This window comes from Thunnus maccoyii, chromosome 7 (genome assembly GCF_910596095.1).
Source record: "Thunnus maccoyii chromosome 7, fThuMac1.1, whole genome shotgun sequence".
In the NCBI taxonomy this organism is placed as follows: domain Eukaryota; kingdom Metazoa; phylum Chordata; class Actinopteri; order Scombriformes; family Scombridae; genus Thunnus; species Thunnus maccoyii.
In genome coordinates, this window is record NC_056539.1 from 7,751,826 (window position 1) to 7,775,436 (window position 23,611).

Genomic DNA, 23,611 nt, shown 5'->3' on the forward strand with positions numbered 1-23,611 from the left:
CCAGTCAGTCAGAAGCTTAGTAGGTCAGCTCAGTACTGTCTTAACTGTCTGTGCCACTCAGCCGAGATCACACTTTCACTAGTTGTACTGAGACTTGTCGCACCGAGAGGCTCCTTATACAGGATAGGATCATGTCTCTCAGGCTCCTGCCTGCTATCATTATGGACAATGATGAAGACGATGATGGCAACTTCACAAAATGGATGAGTAGTTACTGGGGTCATGGAGCAGAATCTGGGCACTCCAGAGACAGAAAACGCAGTTTCAGAAGACCTGCAAAAACACAAGTCGATCGAAGAGGATCACTCCCAACTGTGGTAAGGACCAGCAGCGTTTAATGGATGCATGGATGTTGTTTATTATTTATTTATATCTTGTTTATTATTGTTCAATACATATTTGTTCTGACATATAAACAAAACATTTTTCCAGTTTGCCTTTTTTATCAAGCCATGTTTGACCACAGCATAAACAAACGGATATTTTTAAACTGGTTGAAGATAAATTAACAAATACTTCTGCATCAAAAATCGTACATGTCTGTGTGGAAGATTTGTAAGTTATGTCCGTTATACTTAAAGACTAAGGCTGAAAAAGAAAGGAAGTATGGTCTCATTTATATTTTGGCAGACAATAAGAGTAGACTAATGCATAATGCAACAATACTGTATATACTCTGTAGACATGGAAAACTCACACTTGGGTATGAGCACTATGCAGGCGAGGTTGAGGAGTTTAGTAATAGGATGTCCTGACCTGTAATTCACCTTGATTCACCAAATTCACATCAATAATGCCTGCTGGTGCACGCACGCATACACACACACACACACAGTCATGCGCAGACAGATATCTATATTTATTAATCTGATTATATAATATAACTTTCTTTACTGTTGTTTTGCTACATGCAAAATTCCAACATAAAAACTTACAAAGAACAGAATTAATAACGCTATGACGTTGGTGTCCAGATATTTACTGTCTTCAGTGTTCTGTATTACTTTATGTCAGTCAGTGTGGTCAAAATTATACAGATACTCTGCCACATGTGACTCAGTTCACTGTCACACTGTCAGTGATAAAAAACTTTTCAAATGAATGCAGACCTGGTTGTAAGTTTGGTCTTTGATATTCATATTCCTGTTATGAATGAGTAATGATGTAAGTTTGGGAGAAATTACTTTCAAGCTGTAACAAATATACTCTCTTATTCATTTATTGAAATACCTGCTGTTTTTTTAGTCACGGACTGTTGCATGCCAGAGCTCTTACATAGATAGAGGACATGTTGTCAATGGAACAGTGTGCTACTCTGTTCATTGCCATTGTCAAGGGAATTGACTTTTCATTTTCCTCTCTGCACAGCAAGGTCAGAGGTCACTGCCAGCTACACAGCAGCACACTTGTGGCTCATACAGTAGCTATTTAGGATAATCAAGGACACTTTAGCAAGGTGGATTTTTACCAGAATATAGACTTAACACCCTGTAAGTTTAAGATGGACAAGGGACACGCCAAAAATAATGTGCAAGTGTGAGTTTAATTCGTGTTTTTTTCTGGCAGTGAAATCTTTTTTTTTTAAATTAATTTTACTAACAAAAGCAACATCTGCATAATGAAGATTGTTGATGCCTACAGTAGGTGTTACTCCATGTGATGGCTTTCATTCCATGGATTAAGTCCATCTAATAATATGAGGTTTTAAGTATAAGATTAGATTTTATCTATAACGTAAGTGTTGATGACATTTTCTTTGGTTCTATTCCTCAAAGAAAATCCTCTGAGTGAACTGGCACTGGTTATGTGAAACAAAAACAGCATGTTCTCATATAGACTGGCCTGTGGGGGTTGTCAAACAAAGCACTCATGGCCTAAATAATGCAGCTTAATTGAAAATTTGGGTTTTCGTCAGTGTGAAAGCCTGCACTTCTGCCAACACAGATCAACTTCTGCGTGTGAGCCAGAGGAGAAACAAGCCACACGACCCAACTATTAATCCACAGAAAGATGGATACCAGTCTTCTCAGACCCTGGTTATCAATTCAAACGTGTACAGCAAAGCATAATTTTTCAGGTTTTTATTTTTATTTTGGAATTGTGCCTTAACACCAAATGATTTGGTTTCATATACAGAAACTGTATCTCTTCATTAAGATAACACAGGTGAACGTTGATCCCGTACACAATCTCAATTAAGTCTTGCTTTACGGACACTGCAGTCAGGGGGATTGTGTCTTGCTGTGAAGCTCTGAATTGTTGTTTTAATCATCAAGAGCGCTGAAGTTTACCAATGAGTGATAAGTAAGTGGACCATCAGAATATTCACCTCACACCAGCAAAAATCTACACATTGTGTTTGCTACATTTTGATTTCACCCTCAATATACCTGTCTTGCAACACGTACTCCAATAAGTGTAATAATCAGATTATTACTGTTGTGTAAATCATCAGTGGTGTCCTTAGTCAAGAGGCATTACTACTATAATTAGGCGGGTGCTTTGCTAACATGTTACTTAAGAATATTAGTAGTGATTAACCCCATTCACAGACAAAGCTCAGTGGAGTTGTCTGCATTGGGTTTATTGTTCTCACAGCAGCTCTTTACTCTGCTATAATTGGAAACGTAATTATTACTAGTTATGCTTGAATGATTGTGGACAAGTTTTAACATTGTGTAATGACGCTTATCGGCCCTCTCTGTGGTCCACAGTCACAATTAGATGCCATGAAGTTGAACCGGCTCCACGCAGCGACGATGGCGCCCACCCCCAGCCACCTTAAAACAAGAGAGGAGAAAGGGGAAGTCAGGCCCCACCAGAGAGCTCGTCGTGCCTCTTCAGACGACAACAGCCGTCCCAAGTCAGCCATCCCGGAGAACCGCATTACCACAATCCCAGAGCTCACAGAGTCCTTTGAGAAGAGACTTTACCTCCGTGATAAGAGGGCAGCGTCTCTGGTAAGCAGGAGTATTATAAAGTAAATTACAGTTCAAAGAGTTTTTACAGTTTTCTTTATTAGCCTCCGTTTAACTGCAGGGTCACTGGGTTTTGGTATGCTCTGTCTTTCACTAATACTGTTGGATATTATGAAGTTCTTAAAGATTCAAGGGGTCTTAGAAGGCATTAAAAGATGCATTACCTTAATGGACTAACAGGATCACGGACAGGTTTGAACTGCATTGCATGTCTCATAAGGTCATATTAGCCATTGATACTATAAGGGCTTCTAGAATAAACTATTCACCTTTTATGCAACAGCTAGATTACCTCTATGTTCTGTGTTTTAGTATTAACATGTCATATTTTGTAGTTATAAGTTTTGACTTTAATTTTCCAGTCTTGTAATCTTGGTTTTAGCTTTCTATGATTAGAACATTTGTGTTTGCTGTCATTAAGCAACTTTCTCTTCACCACCATCTCAGCACAAGGGTTAGATTAATTGTCATCCACATATATATAGTATATTTACTGTATTAACTGTGACTTACAGTAAATTTATCATTTGCTAATGCATCATTCAGATCACTTGGAAGATTCCTGGAGAGGAATTTGTGGTTAAATGTGTATTGCATCCAATACACATTTGATTATGTGTTTGATCTTTGTCATGAAATTCAAACCTTTCGCCTTTGTACAGTAAACACTTCATTAAAGTGAGCTGTAGTAAAAAAGCAAGGCATTAATATTGTAAATATATGACACAAATACTAAAAAAAACTTTGTTACTTTGGTATAACAATTTATTTTGATCAGGATCTGGGCAGTAAATAAAAAGGCTTAATTTTTTCTTTGGCAGAATGATGATGACAAGCTGTGCCTGATCTGTCATGAGGACATGCGTAAGAATGGAGGTACAGTTCAAGAGCTGCACTGTACACACCGCTTCCACAAAGAGGTAAAACATCTTTAATAAATCTGATCTATTGCATGTCTCCTCTGAACCGTATTTACACTGCCCCGGTCTTCCCACTGCAAAGTCTTCATTTGTTCACTCTCAGCATGTGAGATATCATCCACACTGCATGACGGCAGCTCATTCCTAGACATGCATGATGTGAAGTGGAATGAAAACAATCTGCCCCCGAACCTCTCTCTTGGCGGAAGCACTCTTAACAGCTTTCCCCATGGTGTGAGGACTTGACACTTACTGCTTATGATATCTCCGTTTGGTGGGTGTTGAAGGCGGCTCGGAGGTTAGGGCAGTGTCGGCCCCGCAGCAGCAGTGAAGTGGCAGATGGTCAGGTGCCGAGATTCTCAGGTGAGAGGAGGAGGTCGGTAGATGGACCTATCTCTGTGGAAAAGGAGCAGCACACTCCCCGTCGTCAACTTTCCCTGCGGAGACATCGCTGATATCATTCCATGGAAGGAGGTGATTCATTATGGGAAGAGAAGATGGAGGGTTTGCAGCCATGGGCCAAATATGGTGTGAAGTGTTAAAGTCTCAGGGCCTTGAATGTGCCTGACGTGATTCTGTAAAACTGTTCTGTGGCCCTGTCGCTGTGTCAGCTTTGGTTTCATTACTGCTGTTTCTCTTCAGTGTCAAAAGGAGAATTAATAAATCATAATTATAAAAAAAACATGTCTGATTCTAGGAAAAAACAAAGTATAAGTTATTTGTTTAAGGAATTACCCGTACTTGAAGTTTCCTGCTTGAATTAGATTGTATTTACCTGCTGCCATATTGAAATATATGCTACTTTAACAAAGGCAAAGAATATAAAGAATAAGCATAATATTTTCATTGTCATTTCAACAAAACTACATTATAGTTTTAAAGTGTGAAAAGTAAAGCTGTTGTGATTTGGTTGCATATTTCTCTTAACTGTTTCATGTCACTTTATACACTATAGATTATTGATTGCTTGGAGGTTGCTTTAATGAAGTTCAAATTATGTGTGTTTTTGTGTTCAATCATTACTTGCGTGTTTGCATTTTGTGTTGTGACACACAAGACAAAAAGTCAATAAATAACCAAAGACATAAACTTTAAATTCTATATACTTTTTGCTTTTTAACCAGGGGAATCTGCTTGAACTCTTTTATAACTGGGCTTCTTCAACAAAACAGTTGGTGTAAAATACAATAAAACATGTGACAGCAGTGTCCTCACAGCTCGGGGTCGGGGTCAGTGCTGCCGCTGTTGTGTATATGCTTATTGCAGGTCACCATGTTGGAAAATCGATATCTGCAGAAGTCATAAACATTCAGCCCGGGTGGAAAACACATGCAATAATCTCTTTTAAATTGTGTTTCAGTGCATGGAGCAGTGGCTGTGGAAGAAACAGACGTGTCCCACATGCCGTGTCCACGTGTCCATGCCGAAGCCCCTCTACTGGTCCTCGTCCCGCATCAAAGTCCCATAACAGTCCTGCACCTCCGCTTGCCACGCCTGCATGACTTCCCGACCCCCTTCACACCTCAGTCTTTCTGCATGAACACCTGCTGGTCCTCAGACAATATGTTGTTTGAGGAAGCACTTGAAACACTCAATGAGGTGACTTTAATGTAGTTCATCCTCTGTCATAGGAGGGTTCTGGATGCTGTATGAGAGTTAAGGGACCCCAACAGAAGAGATTTGGTGCTGTTTCTTTTTATAGTATCAGAATGTTCTGTGTACATTATTAGCCCTATTATGAGAGATTTTGTCTTTTTATACAGATTTCATCAGTGTCAAAAATATTTGAGACATGCTACACGGTGCATTGAACCTGGAATTATATGAACCAAATTTCCTCAAGATTACTTTAATTTTTCTAATTATTGTCTCTTAAAATTATTTTTTGCACTTCTCATTCACCTTAAAGCAGATCTAGAGCTCATCAACCACATAATTGGTGCCACATTAATTGACAGCTCGTGGTTACAGAGGGTTCCCTATAGTTCTGAAAAATAAACATCCTGAAAACAAGACCTCTCCTTTGTCCTCTCCTTTTGAACAAGGTTACAGACCAACCTCAGTGTAAACAGTATTTGCATATTCAAACTAATCGGAGCCAGTATTCTTCTTGTACTTTAGACTCTGCCCATGTTAATCACAGAACTAAATGTTAATGTTAATAAAACTTCATGACGAGGAGCTTTGTTAATCTGAAAGTAAGCACTATTAGTCATCTTTACTCTTAGGTTATGAACTCTCCCCCCTCAAACAGTGAGCCTGTCTGTCATTCCTCATTTTCCATCTGCTTCATGTCCCTGCCTTATCTCTGCTATTGTTTTGCATGTGAAATATTTTGCATGTTACGTCTTGTCGACTGTCAACACTACAATGTTGAGCTTTCAAGCATCTCTGTAACGTTGTGTTTCTTGCACTGCCAAATCAGAGTTTACAGCTTGTGCTAAATGTCCAACAAAATCAGACTGCCTGTATATAAATGTATCTTACAAATACAAAAATAGTCATCTTTCCATGTATAGCATGTTAATCACTATATTATTATTATTTCATGTGACTCATACTATATATTTAGCTTAATATACTGTAAGTCAGTCACTAACCACTAAATCCTGGTAATCTGCTGTGATCCTTTTGGGTTTATATCCAACCAAAATGAATTTATCTGCTGTACAGATGAAGTCTGTTAAGATCTGTATAATTATGAGTGGGAAATGACATAGAACTAAACTCTATTTACTGTCCTTACTGTGAGTGGCACATTTGGTTTTTCAATTGTCTTTCATATGTGAAATATTGAGCATTTTGTTGCTGTCCTACATTTTGAAACAATTTTTACTCATAACCAAAAATACAGGATTGTTGCGTAAAGCCTGCATCACACTGCTGAGGCTTTGAAGGCTGAAGTGACACTACGACCAACACACAACCAGCCCGAAGCAGCGCCAGCCTTCAGCTGCCATGTTCACTGTTTTCCTGAGAGAAGCTGGTGACACACAGCACTGTTATTCTGTGACTGCTGTGGTCGTGCACTCCTCAATAAAAATCCCACTGATGTGACACTCCCTTGCTAAATATGGTTTGGTTTGCCTCCAACAAACACCCACTTTTCTGTGTCTTAATATATAACTTACAGTAGTCAAGTTATGATGCTTCCATTGTTCAGATTTTAAGACTGCAGTCCATCAAAGGGAACAATTAAGTATTCAACAGCATTCAAATCCCATAATAGCAATACCTTTCTCAAGGCAGACATCTTTGACCTAGTAGGAAAAACACAGGCATAACCAGTAATATTAATGATGGCTCTGTTCCATGTAAGTGTTTCAGTAAGTTAGCATGCTAAATACCAGAGAGCTGCTGACACATCAAAACAGACTGTAGTCGTTATCAGTGTTATTTGTTACACCTCCGTTTAAATATGTCAGTGTGGCTATTGTGTTGTTAACCTCTTAACATCTCCCCATTTCTTTGGAATTTTCCTATTTGGCATGCGAAATGGAAAAATACCAGAGGAACTGTGAGGCCAAAATGCATATATTAGACTTCATTTGAAAGGTAACATCTTCTAGTTTCTGGAAATGTGTTTGTTTAGCATGTGGCTAAAACACAACCAAAACTACATCAGTTCAAATATGACAAAAAAGTGTATTTGGTCCTTGTCTATAATGAGTTATATTTGAATAACAATAACTAGGACATGCTTTATGCCAGAACTATGCAAATCACCATGTGCCTTCCACATCTTGTCAACCACACCTGTATAAAATTCAAAACCTCTAGACCTAACATTATGGGAGCTAGGGAGTTTTTAGTTTGTGTTGTCACTGGTGTCCCTGAACCTCTCCAAACGTCTCCAGGTGGCCAAATTGTGTCAGTTCCTTTAAATTTAACATTACTGCGTGATGCTGAGCTGCTTACAACTGGTTTAAGTGGGCTGCCAGCGACCCAGTGGACGTTAAGAGGTTAACCCTATGCTTTACATTGTTTTACATGTAAATTCAGATAATTATAGTGGAGTAATGAGTACTGTATCTCTTCCTATATGTTGAAGAGTGAAAGTCACTAACACTGTAGACCTACCACATGATTTTACATAGGTACAGCGTTTGACTAAACCTACTTTGTATCTTGAAAAACATCGCTGTAGCTACCGATGGAAAATGGGCTTTTAAAAAACCTGGGAGCAGTTTAAATTCTACTATTAAAAACATAAACATGGTGGGTATTTTATGGGCCTATTCCAGTATTTTGTCAGTCAATATGTTCAGGCTTGACTACTTTCAGGCTATCAACATCTTCAACATCTCCTCCCGATAATTTTCATTCCTGGAAATGACGAGAAAGCTTCTTGAATCACCACAAAGAGCTTTCATTTTGTGTTTAGCGGCCCCTGTGGACAAAAGCAATAGTGTTTTCTGGAATGACGACTGCATTTCCCATGAGCACCACTGTCTTGTGTCGTATAGATCTTGGCTAGCGCGGGCATTTCTTTTGGAAGAACATGAAAGAAAGATGCTACTTATTTTGTTTTTAAAACAGCTGTTTGCAAGATGCATAGCGATGAGGTAATGTATCTGTTTGTGGCCTTGTAAGATTAACTGCTGTGTTCTCGTTACCGCCGCTCCCTCTCTTCATTTATTCTCTAGCTCCCTCGATGACGGCTGCTCTCTCTTGCTTGTGCTCTCAGCTCATTCGTGCTCTCTCTTTATCTTGTCTTTCTTAAAATGAGTCAGGAAGCTGACACCAAGTTTTTAACTTTACTTTTGAGATTATCAAACGAAGGGAATATCCCCTGCTCGCCCTAGCAACGTCATTGTACTCCCTCATGCTACAATGCTACATGTAATGTGAACATTGGCTCCTCCTGTCTGAGTGCTGTAAATCGTTTGGTCTGATTTTGTGGGGAGTCCAACCTGGTGGCAGGCTATATAATAACTATATAGAAATAGCCAGTCTTCTCACTAAAACTGTGTAGTCACACAGCCAGTATTCACCAGGTTTGACCAGCCTACTGTCTGTTTAACTTGTGACCATCAGTGTGGATATTGCAACGAGATTCAGTGTTTCAACTCAAGTAAGCATTTAAAAGATCAATTTCAGAAAAATAAGTGAGGAAATGTGAATGCTTCTTGTTGGCAACACCATTTAAATTACATAATATTACACAAAAAGGACCAGATGAATATATACTGTGTTGAACATACAATAACTTAAGACTTTAGAAGGACACCTACATGTTCTGTTCATGTTCTCAACAGCTACCGTCACCACGATAACCACAACACATTCCCCTGAAAGTCACCAGTTAACATGGTCACTGGTTAAAAAGAAACAGGTGTTTTGGTTTAACCACTAACTGTGTCAACTGGCAACTTGATAATGAATAACAGTGACTGCTGTGAACTGAAGTTCAAAGGGTTAAACAAGCTCCTTAGAAACTGAAAGAGACGACAGGAAAAGAGCGAAACTAAGATTGTAAAGGCAACAGCTGTTGATGACAACAAAACAAACACCACACCTCTGGTTTCCTATTAGGAGCAGCAGAGATACTAAACATAAGATGATGTCTCACTTTGCTCTAAATCGAGACACCACAAATGGACAAAAAATGTGCAAACAAGGCAGGAGTTTTTATTTCCTTTCTGGGATTTTTTTTTTTTTTCCCCTGAGCCTCATGTGCCCTTTCATGTCGTTGGGCCTGGGGTTTGATCCCTGTAAGCCAAGCATTAAAACGGTGTTGATGCTGATTTCTCCTGGGAGGGCCTGTTCCCCCAGGGCCCGCCCATAACGCCGGGACTGCTTGTATTTGCTTTAAACAATGTTTACACCTTTAATGTTCATGAAATATAAATAAATAGTTAAATGACTACATATATTTCTTTTTGAATGAGAATTCTCTTGTTCACTGGTCAAAATCTCATGAGGATGATGGAGGATTTGTTGTGTATGTTGTTGTTAAACTCATTTATTACTATTAAACTAGTAGTTTAACTATATTTTGCAGTAGCTTGCTAGTAGTTCAACTAAATTCAAATTGGCACAGTCACTGACTGAATCACTGACTCTCCTCTCCTGAGTGAAGCCCCTTTGACCAACCCACCCCCCTTCCTGTCATATAAAAGAATCAGCTCTGAAAACTATGGTGACAGGTGACCACTGTCATGGTAAAGCTGGGAAATGGCTTTAAAGGTGCCATTCAATATAAACAAGTTATATCAATTCATAACATCTGCATAAGAATGCAGTTTTACAAGTTTTCATTTTTGCACTTTTTCTATTATTGTGTAAGTGAAAAGTACCCTACACTATGCACTTAGTTTTCACTTTCAAATGAGGTTTGTTTGTTTTACAATCGTTGCTCTTCATTTTGTGTTACCCCATATGTTATAATTTTGTATTGCATTGCAGATGTTATTACATCTTTTTCCAACTAACTTTAGTTAATCAAACTATATTTGTCTTGAGGGTAACGTTGCTGTAATTGGTAGCTTGTATGCTCTCAGAGCAGCTTCCCAACACTGCCTGTGCATCACTCAGACTGTCTGAGTTTGGAGTGAATGTGAGTCAAAACTCAGACTAAACTCCAACTAAACTGTGAGACCAAACCTCCCGCCTGTCTGTAAGGAGTTTCTTCCAGCTGCAGTGTACGTGCCGGAGCTCTTGTCCCGGCCCGGCCTGTCCTGACCGGATGGAAAGTAGCAGTTTCCCTCGCACAGGGAGGGACCGAGCCGAGCACGAGCAGGCGGAGTGAAAGTGCACACGTGGACTCCTGAGATTGACGTGGACTTCAGCCAATTACAGCACGAACCAATGACGCCAGCTCACCTCAGTCATCCAATGGCTTCATTTTTAAGGAAACTAAAAGCCTAAACTGTTTAGAGTCGGAAAAAATTAGGGGGAAAAAAAGGTTGTGAAACGGGTCTGGTTTGGAGGCTGCGGGGAGTCAGGGCCGGATGAGACAGCTGATGTTTACTTCATGTCTTGCTGAGAAACAAGAGAAGAAATATCTCTTCTTAGCTACTGGAGAATGGTTTATGTGATGGGAAAATGAGGATGCTTTGATTTTTCTGGTTGAACATACTTCCAGCAACTTTTCATTTCCAGAAACAAATCTGCTTGGGTAAGTAAGACCTCCCCGTTTCTTCTTTTTACTATACAGGAATTCAAGGCTACTGCATCCTATACAGTATATGTATACAGTCAGGCCTGTACTTCCAAAGACACTCAGTGGCTTTATACTTCATAAAAAGTGTGTTTATAATATAAACTATAAAACTCTTATGTTGGACAGACTCTATAGTTCACATTTAGGCTCAGTAAACTATCAAACTTTTTTTTAGTTATCTTACACTCATAAGTCTTGGACGATAAAAACTTGTTGTCATTATCACATGGTAAGATATTTCATGAGCTCTTTATGATTTGCATCTGTTAAGCAGGCTATACATACTATTCACAAACTCTACAGCTTCTGTTTGCTCGGCCACAGCAAAAAATAAACTGAGCACAAAGTGTCAAATTCCTTAAAATGTTAATTTTTTTAGATGTATATTTGGTTTTAAAAGCCCAGATCCCATCAGAAACAGCTAAGGTCTATAATTCCCAGAGCCTCACCTTTTCTATCCCCTTTTAGTCCATGAGGAGAGTGGTTACTAAATAAGGATCCACAGACCTTTAAGAAAAGGTAGTCATGGTGTTACCAACAAGATACCAAAAAACCATGACTTGACTTCTTTATTACTTCAAAAAAGTACAGTTTATCTCAACATTAACACTGTCAGCAGGACTGCAAGAATGTCTTTTTACTGAGCAGAGGCAGTTTCATAGTTCAAAGCTAAACAAAACAAACAAGTAAAATAAAGACATTACAGACTGAGTATAACCAGTGTTTGAAGAAGACTGTACAGCAAATTCATGCAAGTGAAAGTAGCAAAACCACACTAAAGAAATACTTTATTACGAGTAAAAGTCCTGCATTCAATATCTGATTCAGTACAGAAATATTTGTAACAGACTGGATGTGAAGTATCAGTTGTATGCAGAATGGCCCCTATCAGTGTCATACTATATTATTGGATCATTATTATTAATGTATTAACATGGAATACTTTAATGTTGAATAATGAAGCTAATTTGTGAAATTTCATATGCTTTTGGGTAATTTAATATATAAGATGATGTATGATATCTTATAAAGTGATCAAAGGTTTTGTGTGTAAAGTTATAATCTGAAAAGTAATAGCTGTTATTGATTGTAGGAAAGCACAAGTATATAGCACGAGTATAGTTACTTTCTACCACTGTACATTATAAAAAAGTGTATTTATTTAATGAAATCCTCGAACCGTTGGGAACCGTTGATGTTGGAAACAAGACAGCACAGATGTTGTTGATGAATAAATCAGCCCAACAATCAAGAGTCCTCCAGTAGCACTGGAGTGACATGAGGGACTGATTGCCATGGCGACTGAAGTGTTTTCCTCAGTCTGGAGGTGGCCGTTGGACACAGATGAGCTCAGTTTAATATCTCAAATAATCAGTTTGTGTTGAATGTCCTCCTTCAAAAGGTTCCCTTTGTTGCCGGGCAGAATGCTGTCGGTCATCTCCATCACAAAAGAGAGTACAGACACGCACCTGATTCCTATTCTCTGCTCAGTATTGATGTCACTGCTGCTTTGCTCTCTGAGTCTACAAAACATAATTTACAGCTAATGGGGACTGAAATAAAACAGGTTATAAAGCATCGTTATACTCTGTTGAGTCATTTTATATTTACAGTGAAGCCATGAGGAGGTTGACAACGGATAAAAGAGCACAAACACATGACTGGATTTGAAATGGTCGTTTTTGATCATTTTTCTTTTATTGGCCGTACATTTTGTTCCCTTGAGAGAGAAACTATTTAGGGATAGACAGCAGGAGCCTGTTCTGCATCCACAGACCGCAGCACACTTGATTCAGGTGCAGTTTTAACTGGCAATGAAATGATGGCTAATCATTACCAAGGAGAACATGCACACAAGGTAAAGAAATATACCGCATCAAGGACAGAGCTCAGACTGTTCTCTGGAAGATGTAATCTGTACATTTGAGTTTTACGCTTTTTTTTTTTTAGAACCACGTTTTATTTAATAGAATAATTAATGTTAATCATTAATGTCAGTTCATGACACTGTGGGCATTAGTTTATATGAAACATGAATAAATCCTCTTTTGTACAATGCAGTAAAACAAACAGGTTGACATGTTGAAAGGTGAAGGTGTTCAAGCCTTGTGACACTCTCACAGGTTTCCTTCCCCGTCTAGACACACTTCTGCCGAGGTCAGCTGAAGGGCTGTCGTCAGCACACACTCTAATTATGTCTAATTATGCTGTTTAACTAAATTGCAGGCACTCCTCCTCATTTTCCTCCTTATTTCTTATTCCTTCATTTTTGCCAGCTGTGTTGAATATATACTGCACCTCTATGCTGCTGGAAGACGGTGTAAAATATCTGCCAAATAGTATTTATGATTATATTTTATGTTTTGGTACATTTACTTCAGGCAATTTAAATGTAAGTGTGGTATTTCTCTTGCTGATGTCATTTAGAGATAATGAGAATAAAATCCTGAATCATGCTGAGTAAAAATCTGTTTCTTGTTGTGGTGCAAGAATTTCTTTTTAAATCACTGAGATGTGGTTCTTCACTTGATTATTAATCTGCAGTGATGTACTTATCTTTTCCAACTGCTAACGGATCTGTTTCCTCCCTCGATTCAGGTGTTGTGAGTCATGGGGAGTTTCAAGGGTCATGCGCTCCCTGGAAGCTTCTTCCTAGTAGCGGGGCTCTGGTGGACTGGAAAGTACTCGCTCTGGCACGCCACCCGCAGGAACAAGAATATAGGTTCCACTCGGCTGGCCAGCAGAGCATCCCAGCGCCGCCTGGAGATCATTGAAAGCTCTGTCATACTCTTCTTCTCTTTTGTTGGTAAGCATTGACAAAGCATGTCCAGGAAAAGACAACACCTGAGTGATATGACCTTGTGAAAACTGATAAATCCAGCAAACACCAAGGCAATTTAATTATTATTATAAACTTAAATGACAGTGCATCTGACACAAATAGGCGTTTACAGGATCCACTCTCTAATTAAAGAGATTTGAGTATTTCTGTGCGGTTTTTGTGTTCCTCAGGGATGCTATTGGAGCAATTCGCAGCAGATGGACCAAGATTGCAGCTGTATGACTTTGAAGAGAAACACTGGGAAGATCTGATGAACTGGCAGCACGCCACCATGTACCTGTTCTTTGGCCTAGCAGGGACTGTGTCCCTGGTCATCCACACCACAGAGGCTGCTCCGCTAGCACTGGATAGGTTAATGTTGGCTATTTCTTTCTTTAATGAAGGTAAGAAAAAGGATATTCTGTATTGTCCAGAATTCACTTTGACATGGTTTAGACCATAGACTGAATTCATAGCAGCTTTTTAGCAGATCAAATTAAAAGGCGTAACATTAATCAATTAGTCAATCAAAAATGCTTACAATGCTTACACTATGATAATAAACTGTATCTTTGGGATTTGGACTGTTGATCAGACAAATCAAGACATTTGAAGACATCTGTGAAATAATGAAAATAATCGTTTGTCTATCAAATAAAGCCAAAAAAAATCTGAAAAACCAAAACTTGAAGGAAACTGACTCAGGAAAGTCCTCATGATTGTATAATTATCTTTCATGAAGTCAAAACACTATTTGACCAATTGACAAATGTATGAAAGTGAGAAATGGGTGAAAACTTATTTTGTTCCACCTTCCTCATCTGTCTTTATCTATATTTTGATTTTTTTCAGGATTTCTTTTCCTGTACCACCTGCATGGCAGGAGTATGCTGGACGTCCACGTGCATCAGCTCCTCCTCTATGCCGTCTTTGGTGAGGCTCTCGTTGCCTTCCTGGAGGTCTTCCACCGAGGCAACATCATTCTGGAGCTGCTGCGCTGCACCCTCACTCTCCTGCAGGGAAGCTGGTTCTGGCAGGTACATCTGAATGTGAGCATGTGTGAGAGGAAGTCGTCCGTGTCGTTGCTTACTAACACCTTACATTGCCTTGTCATCAGATTGGTTTTGTGCTGTACCCTCCACGCGGCCCTGAGTGGGACATGAAGGACCACAACAACATGATGTTCATCACCATGTGCTACTCCTGGCACCTCGCCTTCGCTATGCTCGTCGTGAGCGTGCTCTATTGCACGGTCAGCTGGTGAGTATCTGCTCAACACTGCACATCCTTACAGCTGCTGCTTGTTTATTTGTCCTGGATGTTTTAGAGGCACATTTAATAACAACCTGAGTGCCCCTAATGGTGCTCACTCACAACAGCTTACGTTAAGTGTGAGTGACTCTGGTGTTTGTTGTGCTTTCTCTTCAGCGTGGTTCGCTCCAGATTGAAGAGGACTCCTCCGATGGAAATGGGACTCTTGAAGCCCAGAGACAGGGATCCAGAGTCAGAAGACGAGATTTTATGAAGACGACTGTTGTTCACTTACATTCAAATCAGGGATATGATGTGTGCGGTTCCAGCAGCAGTACAAGCCACACAGACACACAAGGGATAAGGACACAGTTTCTGGATGCTTTATTTGAGAAATATATCTCTACCTCTGCTTTATTTAATCAGCTGTAAACTCCCTTTAGCCCCACTCTCATTGTTCAATGCTATTTATTTCACTGTGGCCCAATACTTTGCGTATATTCTGCCATAAATTGTTTTACTATAATTTGCACATACATACAATATAAGGGAACATGAACTCATAAGGATACGTTTTTTTATGGATTGCATGCTTTTCATTTGCCATATGGAACTTTTCTTGTCTGATATTTTGGTGTTAAGCAGTGCCATCTTGTGGTGAAAACAATCATCATCATCATCACCACAGCATATCTGGGCATGCAGTACTCAATAGCATGTCTTTTACTTGCCTTTTTTTGTGACATAATGTTGGGAAGTTGAGTTACATATGTGTTTAAATGTTAAGATTTTGCTATTTGACCTTATTACAGTTTGCTAATTAACCAAACAGCACCAAGAGTATTTTTGTTGTTGTTGTTTATGCATGTCTACATCTTCTTATATGACAATCGGAAGGAACTTGATGTTTGTCTGCGAGTTAACAGTCACTTGTCATGCTCTTCCCATCATTTGAAAAGTTGCAGTAAGACTATGCACAGAATTTATGCTTTTGTGAGACACTATGAAATATATATGGACAATTTTTGTATGTATGTCATATTATTTCCTCACTACATGGCAGTATATCACATTAGTACTAAACGATCACTCATGCGTCGCAAAGTTATTCCATCTAGAGGCAGAAATAGTATCATTATGGCTCATAAATTGTTTATTTTTATCAGGACATTACGTCTCAGGCGTCTGCAAAGATCGTCTGTGTCGAAGATGATTCATCACTCAGTGGTGAAAAAAGCAGCCCCATCTCTGTTAGCGTTGGCTGTAACACTGACGAGCACTTTCCTTGATTACTACAGACAGTCTATTATAGTTCACACTTGAAAAGTAACAATTGGTGGTGGATTTTGTCCAAATAGACCTTACATATGTATATATTTGAGCACATTCTGTTTCTTCAGGTTAAATGTATTTGAACCTGCAGTGCTTCCCAATGATTACACAAAAATCAAATGATAATATACTTAAATATATAAGAAAACATAAGTTTAAATGCGTCAATTCTTAATGTCCATAAGATATTTCAGGTAACTGTCTTCTGTCTAATGTGTTTAAGTCCTCTTTTCTTCCCCTGGTGAGCTTTAAAATGTTTGTTTTTTAACCTAACTGAAAATAAAATCAGAGTGAGACCTCTCTCCTGAGTCTGGGTTCAGGTGTGACTAACCTGAAGTCATCCAGCTGGACAGGTGAGCTACCTGTCGGCCCCAGTCCGTCAGAAGACATGTGACGTTGCGCATCCACAGATTTGAGGAAACTGGCAAATTGTGTCTCTCGCTCCAGGAAACAACTTTATTAATTCACCGGTCGATTTTTCCGGATCTTCAGATATGGATAAATTAAAATCGGTTTTGAGTGGCGAAGAGGCGCGCAGAGAAGACAGAAATATTTTACAGGTAAAACTAAACTCAAACTTTATGCTGTTCAAACTGTCACCCCGACTGAGCTGTCAATTAATGATTCAATCAAACTGTGTTCACGCAGACTGCCAATGAAGCCTCGACTCTTGGCTGGGGAACACGTGTGAAGGGATTCATCGCCTGCTTTGTGGTGGGGGGCGCTTGCACTATTTTGGTAAGGATCTGTAATAATGTCAGTAATCATATCTTGTTGTTGTGTTATGATCTCCACAATAAGAAAGACAGAGCACAGAAGGGAGAGTTGATGTGGCCTTACCGGTCCGTCTTGCTCTGAGGAATGCTGAAGATGTGATGTTCACTCATATGGCAGCCAGTCCTGCCTTTAAGTGCCAACTACAGCTCAGACAGGAGACTTTTAGTTTATGTGTGACCCACAAAGTCCAGATGCCGTAAATCACCTGTCCACATGTGTGTGTCTTGCAGGGAGTGTGTATGCTCTTCCTCCCCAGGATTGGCCTCATTCTCTTCATCGTCTTTTACACCTTTGGGAACCTATGTGCTCTGTGCAGGTCAGTGTCAACAAGACAAAAAGCAGAAAGCACTGGTGGAAAGTAATGAAGTACATTTATTCAAGTACTGTATACATTTTAAGTACTTGTATTTAAGTATTTTCATTTATGCTGATTTGTACTTCTACTCTTCTACATTTCAGAGGGAAATATTGTACTTTTTACTACATTTATATACTTACTAGTTACTTTTCAGAAATAATATTTTACATAAAGTTGTTTGAATTGTCTGCTCTTTCCTCTCCTTTTTTAAAATGTAATGTACTTTGTGCAAAAGGTGCTATATAAATAGGTGTATTATTATTGTAAAAATATATGATGCACTTATATAATATGATGCAGTACTATCACTATTAATCTACCCAAAATATCTAAAATTTGCGCCACAATGATAAACTACAACATTAAAATGCTCTTACATGTATTAATTAGTGATAAAAATGATATAATATACTATAATAATATAACACTCTACAGGAAGCCAGTCTGCATAGTGAGTACTTTTACTTTTGATACTTATAGTAGATTTTGACAACAATACCTCTGTACTTTTACTTAAGTAACACTTTTACTTGTAACAGAGTATTTTTAGATGACAGTATTTCTACTCTTACTTAAGTAAAGGATCTGAATATTTCTTCCACCCCTGAAAGTCAGTTATCATTAAGATAATGATGGATTTATTGTAAAATGGGCTTTGTATAATAAGACCAGTAGTTAGCATTGATGTGTGCAGCAAACATAATGAATTGTGAATACATTCTTTAAATTATTTACTTTTTATCTATGATTCTGTCCACAGCACCATGTTTCTGATGGGGCCACTGAAGCAGCTGAAAAGGATGTGTGACAAAACAAGAGCGCTGGCCACCACAATTATGATTGTGAGCACAAAAGCCTCATTTTCCTCTTTTGTTGTGTTACATACCCCATTACAGTTCTTCACTTGAAAAAAAAATACTTCTTACTTTTTACTACTTTACTTTTCCAACATTAAACCTATTTACTTTCACTCTATACAGATTTAAAAGGAAATAAAAGAGGAATATGTGAAGCTGGATTGAAAACTGATAACTTGTTCCTTCTTTAACCAGGAAATGTATTCAGGCACACATACTGTAGGGAAAGAAAACTTAACAAGCATCAATGATAAATTTAATGGAAATAACTCCACCCTGCCTCTTAAATTGGATTATGTACACTGTATCTGAAAATCTTGTGAAAGCTGAGTCAGCAGCCACTCTGTCATAACCAAACAGCAACCAGAATGTATAAAATCCATGTATTTAATGACATTTGTCCCATTCATTATTCCAGACCTGTCTTGTGTTGACTCTCTGCGCAGCCTTCTGGGTGAGTGAGTTAAGAAGAAAAGGACAAGTTATCATCACTTCTAACTTAAAGCTGGAGTGCAGGACTTTTGTTTCCCCCCTCTGGCAGTGAGAGTAATTACAAAAACACTGTTGACACATGCTTACGTCATAGTCTCTGCCATAGCTTAATCCGTGGCTAGTGTTGCAGCTGTAAAATGGTGGATTAATTGTTTTGAGCATCACACAACTCCCACGAAATGACTTAGTTCACTATCAGAATTTCATCCCTTCAGTCTGATAACAATTAAAAAGTCTAGAAGAGCTGCACAATTAAATAATTTTATCCCCATTCAAGTTAGCAGAGAGCTAACAGGAAGTTAGTCATGGAAGTCTCTAGTTTGCATGCTCTGCCCATAGAGCATGCACCGTATGCATTCATCCAGCCAGCATGGGAATGTCAAACCCGACACCAGATTTTAAAACTCTGTATACTGTGAAATACAGAGATATTTATCTGGCAGTGATAGACTTAATCAGCATGGTGTGAACTCATTTGGGAAGGGTTTGAATGTAACAGACGTGCATTTATATGTAAAAGTCCCGCACTGCAGGTTTAAGATAATTACAGATCATTGACTGCATATGAATATGGATGACGTGTCTCTACTTTCTACTGCTATGCAAAAAGCCAAAATATCTCCTTTCTTAGAGCTGCCATTTTGCTTGTATGACATAAAAAAAGAATAATAATGACTTGGATAAGAACTACCTAACATAAAAGAAACCATCTTTGGGAAAAAATTATTTGACGTTTGATGTTTGATTTTTTTAGTTTGGTTGATGTCCCATCCACTAACATGGAGGGGTGGGACTTATGACCTATACTGCAGTCAGCCACCAGGGGGCGATCGAGATGTTTTGGCGTCACTTTTAGGGAGCTGTCATGACGTCCATCTTTATATACAATCATGTTGCAGATGTACGGAATTAAATGCTTATCTTAGCCAGTAATTGTGTCTTTTCCTCACAGTGGAAGAACTTTGGACTCGCTTTGTTATTTTGCATCTTACAAGTCTTATCATTTACCTGGTGAGTCACCACTCCTCTTGAGTTTTAACTGATTGTTTTCCTGCTTACGTTCATTTGTGACAAAGATTGTGATGTGTTTACAGGTACAGCCTGTCATACATCCCGTTTGTCAGGTTTGTAGTTTTAACAGCATTTATTCTAATCAGCAGCATAAAGGTATGTTCATTGTGCGTGTCTAATTTATGCAATTTTCTTTCCAGGGACGCAATAATGAAGATAGTGTCTATGTGCTTGAAATGAGCCCTGTCTTTGTACCGAAGGTTCAATCTGGATGAAGTGTTGTTTTTTTTTGTTTTTTTTTTTGCTTTTTAGAAAGGGGCAAATCTTTTATTGAAGTTGCTGCAACAGTTGCTTCAGAGCTTCTGTGACTCTTCCTCATGCTGCACATCCTCTGTTGATAAGTGAACAAGACACATGTTTTATCTCTGAAGATGCTTATTTTACTTTTTTATGCTTCATTGATTTAATCACTGACAGATTTTTTTTGGTACGCATTAATTACCTCTTGTTTATACCAAATTTATTGAGCGTTGACTTATTTTGTAATATGTGTAAATATTTGTAATAAATGAAAGTGTTACTGGTTTTGTGAATGACCACACTGCAGCCTCATTATTTCCAACCCTGAGCGGAATAGATGTAAGTGTAACCTCAGACCAGAGAAGTAAGCATAATGCAAAAGTTGCCAGGGTATCAAGTGTGAACTGAAGTATCCCAGCAAACACTGGTCGGATGGTGACGCGGTGTTCCTGGCCAAAAGTGGTGCTGGTCGGACCCTAAAAACCGGGACATACACAGAAAACTGAAATCGTGAAAATGCTTTTTAGCGGACGTGTGCACATATTTGGAATACAGATATGCAGGTTTGGTTGTCATTTCTCCTTCTAAATGAATATAGTTCTGTGTGATACAGTAATACAAGTGCTTCGTCCTATGCCCTTCCCGCAGGTGACCCATCTTCCCCTTTTGACACTGGTGGAAAAGCTGTTCTGTGTGAGAAGTTTAAAAGCTGTTAGTGACAACATCAGACACTATTAAGCAGTGATTATTTAAGAAATATATTCTTCCCTCACATCTGTAACATTTCCAATTGAACTTTTTACTCCATAATTCCAAATTCTGTCTGTATACATTAAATAGATACTTTATGCAGTGTAGCACAAACGTATTCAGTTCTCTGAAGGCTAATAAGATGACACCTACGCAGATGCGCCTGTGTAATCTTTTAATGCAGTTTTAAGTTCCAGACAATTATATTTCTGCACATGCATTTGTCTATCAGAAATAGAAAGAAGAGTTTGTCCTGCTCTAGATGTTTATAAGTAAAAAGGTACTGTTGTTGATGAGAAATTATATGACTGGAAAATATAAACTCCAAACTCATAATTCCAGAGTTATATCCTGACCCCAATTGTGATATATGTCCAGTAATTAATTGGTTAAAGAGGATTATTTAGTAAAAAGGTCAACATTTAACTATATTTAAACTGTGAAACCAAGACAGCAGAAACAAAACAGTAGAAACATCTGCAAATACAAATACAGTTTTCAAAGGTTTTTTCCAATTTTTTTAATGTCATTTTCCATACTGTGAAATTTTGAACTGTATTGAAAAAATATACAAAAAACATTTATATTTTTGATGTATTTAATGAGAGAAAAGTGCCAAATTAAATGGGTGAGAGTAATGGGTGTTTGTGTGTGTGTGTGTATGTATATGTATGCGTTGGGATACACACACACACACAAACATAACAGGGATTGGGAAATGCATAAATATATGAAATGCATGCATTTCATATATTTATGCATTTAATAAGAGGAAAAATGGGAAGGTAAAGGGGAGATTAGGGGTGAGGGTTAATAGTATTGGGGAGTAGGGTTAATGAAGTAGGATTAGTGGTTGAGGTCTGGTCTTGTATCTTGCATGATGGGGTTGGGTGGTGTGGTGATGGGAGAGATGTGCAGGATGGAGAGCTCCAGTTTATTTGAATAACTGGCGGAATCTTTTCCACAGAGATTTCTTCTTGCTTTTCTTGGGCTCTTTGGCTTCGATCTCAATCTCTTCCATCTGCCTCTCCAGATCAGCCATCCTGTCAATCAAGCCTCCGCTGGCTCCCTCCTTCTCCTCGAGGGTCTTGTTACTGAGAGACTCCAGTAGAAGGGACTTTTCCTCCTTCCACTGGCGCCTCTCGTTCTCGAGGTCCTCTTTAGCCTGCTTGAGTGCTGCCAACAAACGGGAGGTCTCATCCTGCTGTTTGGCCAGGAGACGGGACCTGTCCTCCTCCCACTGGTCTGTTTTGTGTTGCAGGTCCTTGTTTGCCTGGACCAAGGTAGCCTCCATTCTAAATGTTAACTCCATGTTTTGGGCCAAGACCATTTCCATCTCTCCCTGCTCTTTCTTCTCAGCCTCCAGAGCGTTCTCTAACTGCCTAATTTTATTAGACGCTTCACTGTTGGCCTGCCTCTCTTTGGAAAGCTGAGCCTTTAGAAATCCTTGCTGGAGGTTTGCCTCTGTTGTTTGGCTCTTCAGCAATTGTTTCCATTGCACTACCTCTTTTAGCAGGACTTCTTTCTCCTTTGCCAGTTTAGAGATCTGCTCCTCCTTCTCTTCTCCGATCCTCTGAAGCTCAAGCTCAGGGATCTGGAGCAGAGCCTGGTTGGTCTGCTCACAGTAGACCTCCACATTGGTTTTCTGGACTGGACATTCAGGCTGTTGTCCTGCTGTCACAGTGAACCCTAGATCAGCGAATAATTTGGTTAATGTGGTTGGATGTGGCTCCTGAGGAGCTGCTGCAGGCTCTGGCTTTTGGAGGGCTGTGGCAGGCTCTGGCTCTTGGAGGGCAATGGCATGCTCTGGTTCCTGAGGAGCTGTTGCAGGCTCTGGCTCTTGGAGGGTTGTGGCAGGCTCTGGCTCTTGGAGGGCTGTGGCAGGCTCTGGCTCTTGGAGGGCTGTGGCAGGCTCTGGCTCTTGGAGGGCAATGGCGTGCTCTGGCTCCTGAGGAGCTGTTGCAGGCTCTGGCTCTTGGAGGGCTGTGGCAGGCTCTGGCTCCTGAGGAGCTGTTGCAGGCTCTGGCTCCTCAGGTGGTGTTGCAGGCTCTGGCTCCACAGGTGACATGGCAGGCTCTGGTTCTTGGGGAGCTGTGACAAGCTCTGGCTCTTGGGAAGCTGTGACAGGCTCTGGCCCCTGAGGAGCTGTGACAGATTCTGGCTTTTCAGGTGCTGTTGCAGACTCTGGCTCTTGGGGAGCTGTGACAGGCTCTGCCTCCTCAGGTGATTTGGCAGGCTTTGACTCTGGAGCTGTGGTTGGTAACTCTGGCTCCTGTCTCATCTGACCCTGCCTGAAATGTCGTCTCGGCAGGGCAGGGTAATCAGCTTTGTTATGTACCTGGCAGTACACCAGGTTGCTCCCCTCTTGGAGGTTTTTCTTCCATGGGTTTACCGGCTGGGGTTTTTCTTTCTTTTCCTCCACCACCGGTTGAGGTTTCTCCCTTTCCTCTTGGTCCTTTTTGCTGGCCCGGTCTTCAGTCTTGACAGACTTTTTTTCTGGGCTGAGGGGAGCACCACCCTGATTGGAGGTACGCGGGATATGTTTGATGATCCTCTTGTTCCTGCCTTTCTTGCTTTTTTTGTTTCCACTTGTCTCCAT

General features: G+C 39.6%; 4 protein-coding genes across 4 annotated transcripts; 3 read left to right on the top strand and 1 right to left on the bottom strand.

Annotated features, from left to right (window-relative positions):
• Positions 1-6,914, top strand: lnp1 (leukemia NUP98 fusion partner 1). Its single transcript, XM_042417451.1, has 4 exons — positions 1-317; positions 2,715-2,948; positions 3,800-3,898; positions 5,259-6,914. The coding sequence occupies exons 1-4, from the start codon at positions 132-134 to the stop codon at positions 5,364-5,366; spliced, it is 627 nt and encodes a 208-aa protein (XP_042273385.1). The 5' UTR covers positions 1-131; the 3' UTR covers positions 5,367-6,914.
• Positions 6,915-10,108: 3,194 nt separating this feature from the next.
• On the top strand, positions 10,109-16,752 carry tmem45a (transmembrane protein 45a). The gene is made up of 6 exons (XM_042417062.1): positions 10,109-11,018; positions 13,662-13,869; positions 14,076-14,288; positions 14,737-14,921; positions 15,002-15,144; positions 15,313-16,752. The coding sequence occupies exons 2-6, from the start codon at positions 13,674-13,676 to the stop codon at positions 15,407-15,409; spliced, it is 834 nt and encodes a 277-aa protein (XP_042272996.1). The 5' UTR covers positions 10,109-11,018; positions 13,662-13,673; the 3' UTR covers positions 15,410-16,752.
• Positions 16,753-16,800: 48 nt separating this feature from the next.
• On the top strand, positions 16,801-20,563 carry sft2d2a (SFT2 domain containing 2a). The gene is made up of 8 exons (XM_042417278.1): positions 16,801-17,027; positions 17,116-17,205; positions 17,475-17,560; positions 18,363-18,444; positions 18,878-18,913; positions 19,904-19,962; positions 20,046-20,075; positions 20,163-20,563. The coding sequence occupies exons 1-8, from the start codon at positions 16,962-16,964 to the stop codon at positions 20,200-20,202; spliced, it is 489 nt and encodes a 162-aa protein (XP_042273212.1). The 5' UTR covers positions 16,801-16,961; the 3' UTR covers positions 20,203-20,563.
• Positions 20,564-21,946: 1,383 nt separating this feature from the next.
• Positions 21,947-23,611, bottom strand: LOC121900505 (pollen-specific leucine-rich repeat extensin-like protein 2). Its single transcript, XM_042416916.1, has one exon. The coding sequence runs from the start codon at positions 23,609-23,611 to the stop codon at positions 21,947-21,949; it is 1,665 nt and encodes a 554-aa protein (XP_042272850.1).

Excerpts from the sequence above, each read along its gene's own strand:
- lnp1 (XM_042417451.1), top strand. The coding sequence starts at position 132 with ATGTCTCTCAGGCTCCTGCCTGCTATCATTATGGACAATGATGAAGAC. Across the intron at positions 318-2,714 it reads GAGGATCACTCCCAACTGTG|TCACAATTAGATGCCATGAA; the intron begins GTAAGGACCAGC and ends TGTGGTCCACAG. Across the intron at positions 3,899-5,258 it reads CACACCGCTTCCACAAAGAG|TGCATGGAGCAGTGGCTGTG; the intron begins GTAAAACATCTT and ends ATTGTGTTTCAG.
- tmem45a (XM_042417062.1), top strand. The coding sequence starts at position 13,674 with ATGGGGAGTTTCAAGGGTCATGCGCTCCCTGGAAGCTTCTTCCTAGTA. Across the intron at positions 13,870-14,075 it reads ACTCTTCTTCTCTTTTGTTG|GGATGCTATTGGAGCAATTC; the intron begins GTAAGCATTGAC and ends TGTGTTCCTCAG. Across the intron at positions 14,922-15,001 it reads AGGGAAGCTGGTTCTGGCAG|ATTGGTTTTGTGCTGTACCC; the intron begins GTACATCTGAAT and ends CCTTGTCATCAG.
- sft2d2a (XM_042417278.1), top strand. The coding sequence starts at position 16,962 with ATGGATAAATTAAAATCGGTTTTGAGTGGCGAAGAGGCGCGCAGAGAA. Across the intron at positions 18,445-18,877 it reads TGGCCACCACAATTATGATT|ACCTGTCTTGTGTTGACTCT; the intron begins GTGAGCACAAAA and ends TCATTATTCCAG. Across the intron at positions 19,963-20,045 it reads CAAGTCTTATCATTTACCTG|GTACAGCCTGTCATACATCC; the intron begins GTGAGTCACCAC and ends ATGTGTTTACAG.
- LOC121900505 (XM_042416916.1), bottom strand. The coding sequence starts at position 23,611 with ATGGAGACAAGTGGAAACAAAAAAAGCAAGAAAGGCAGGAACAAGAGG.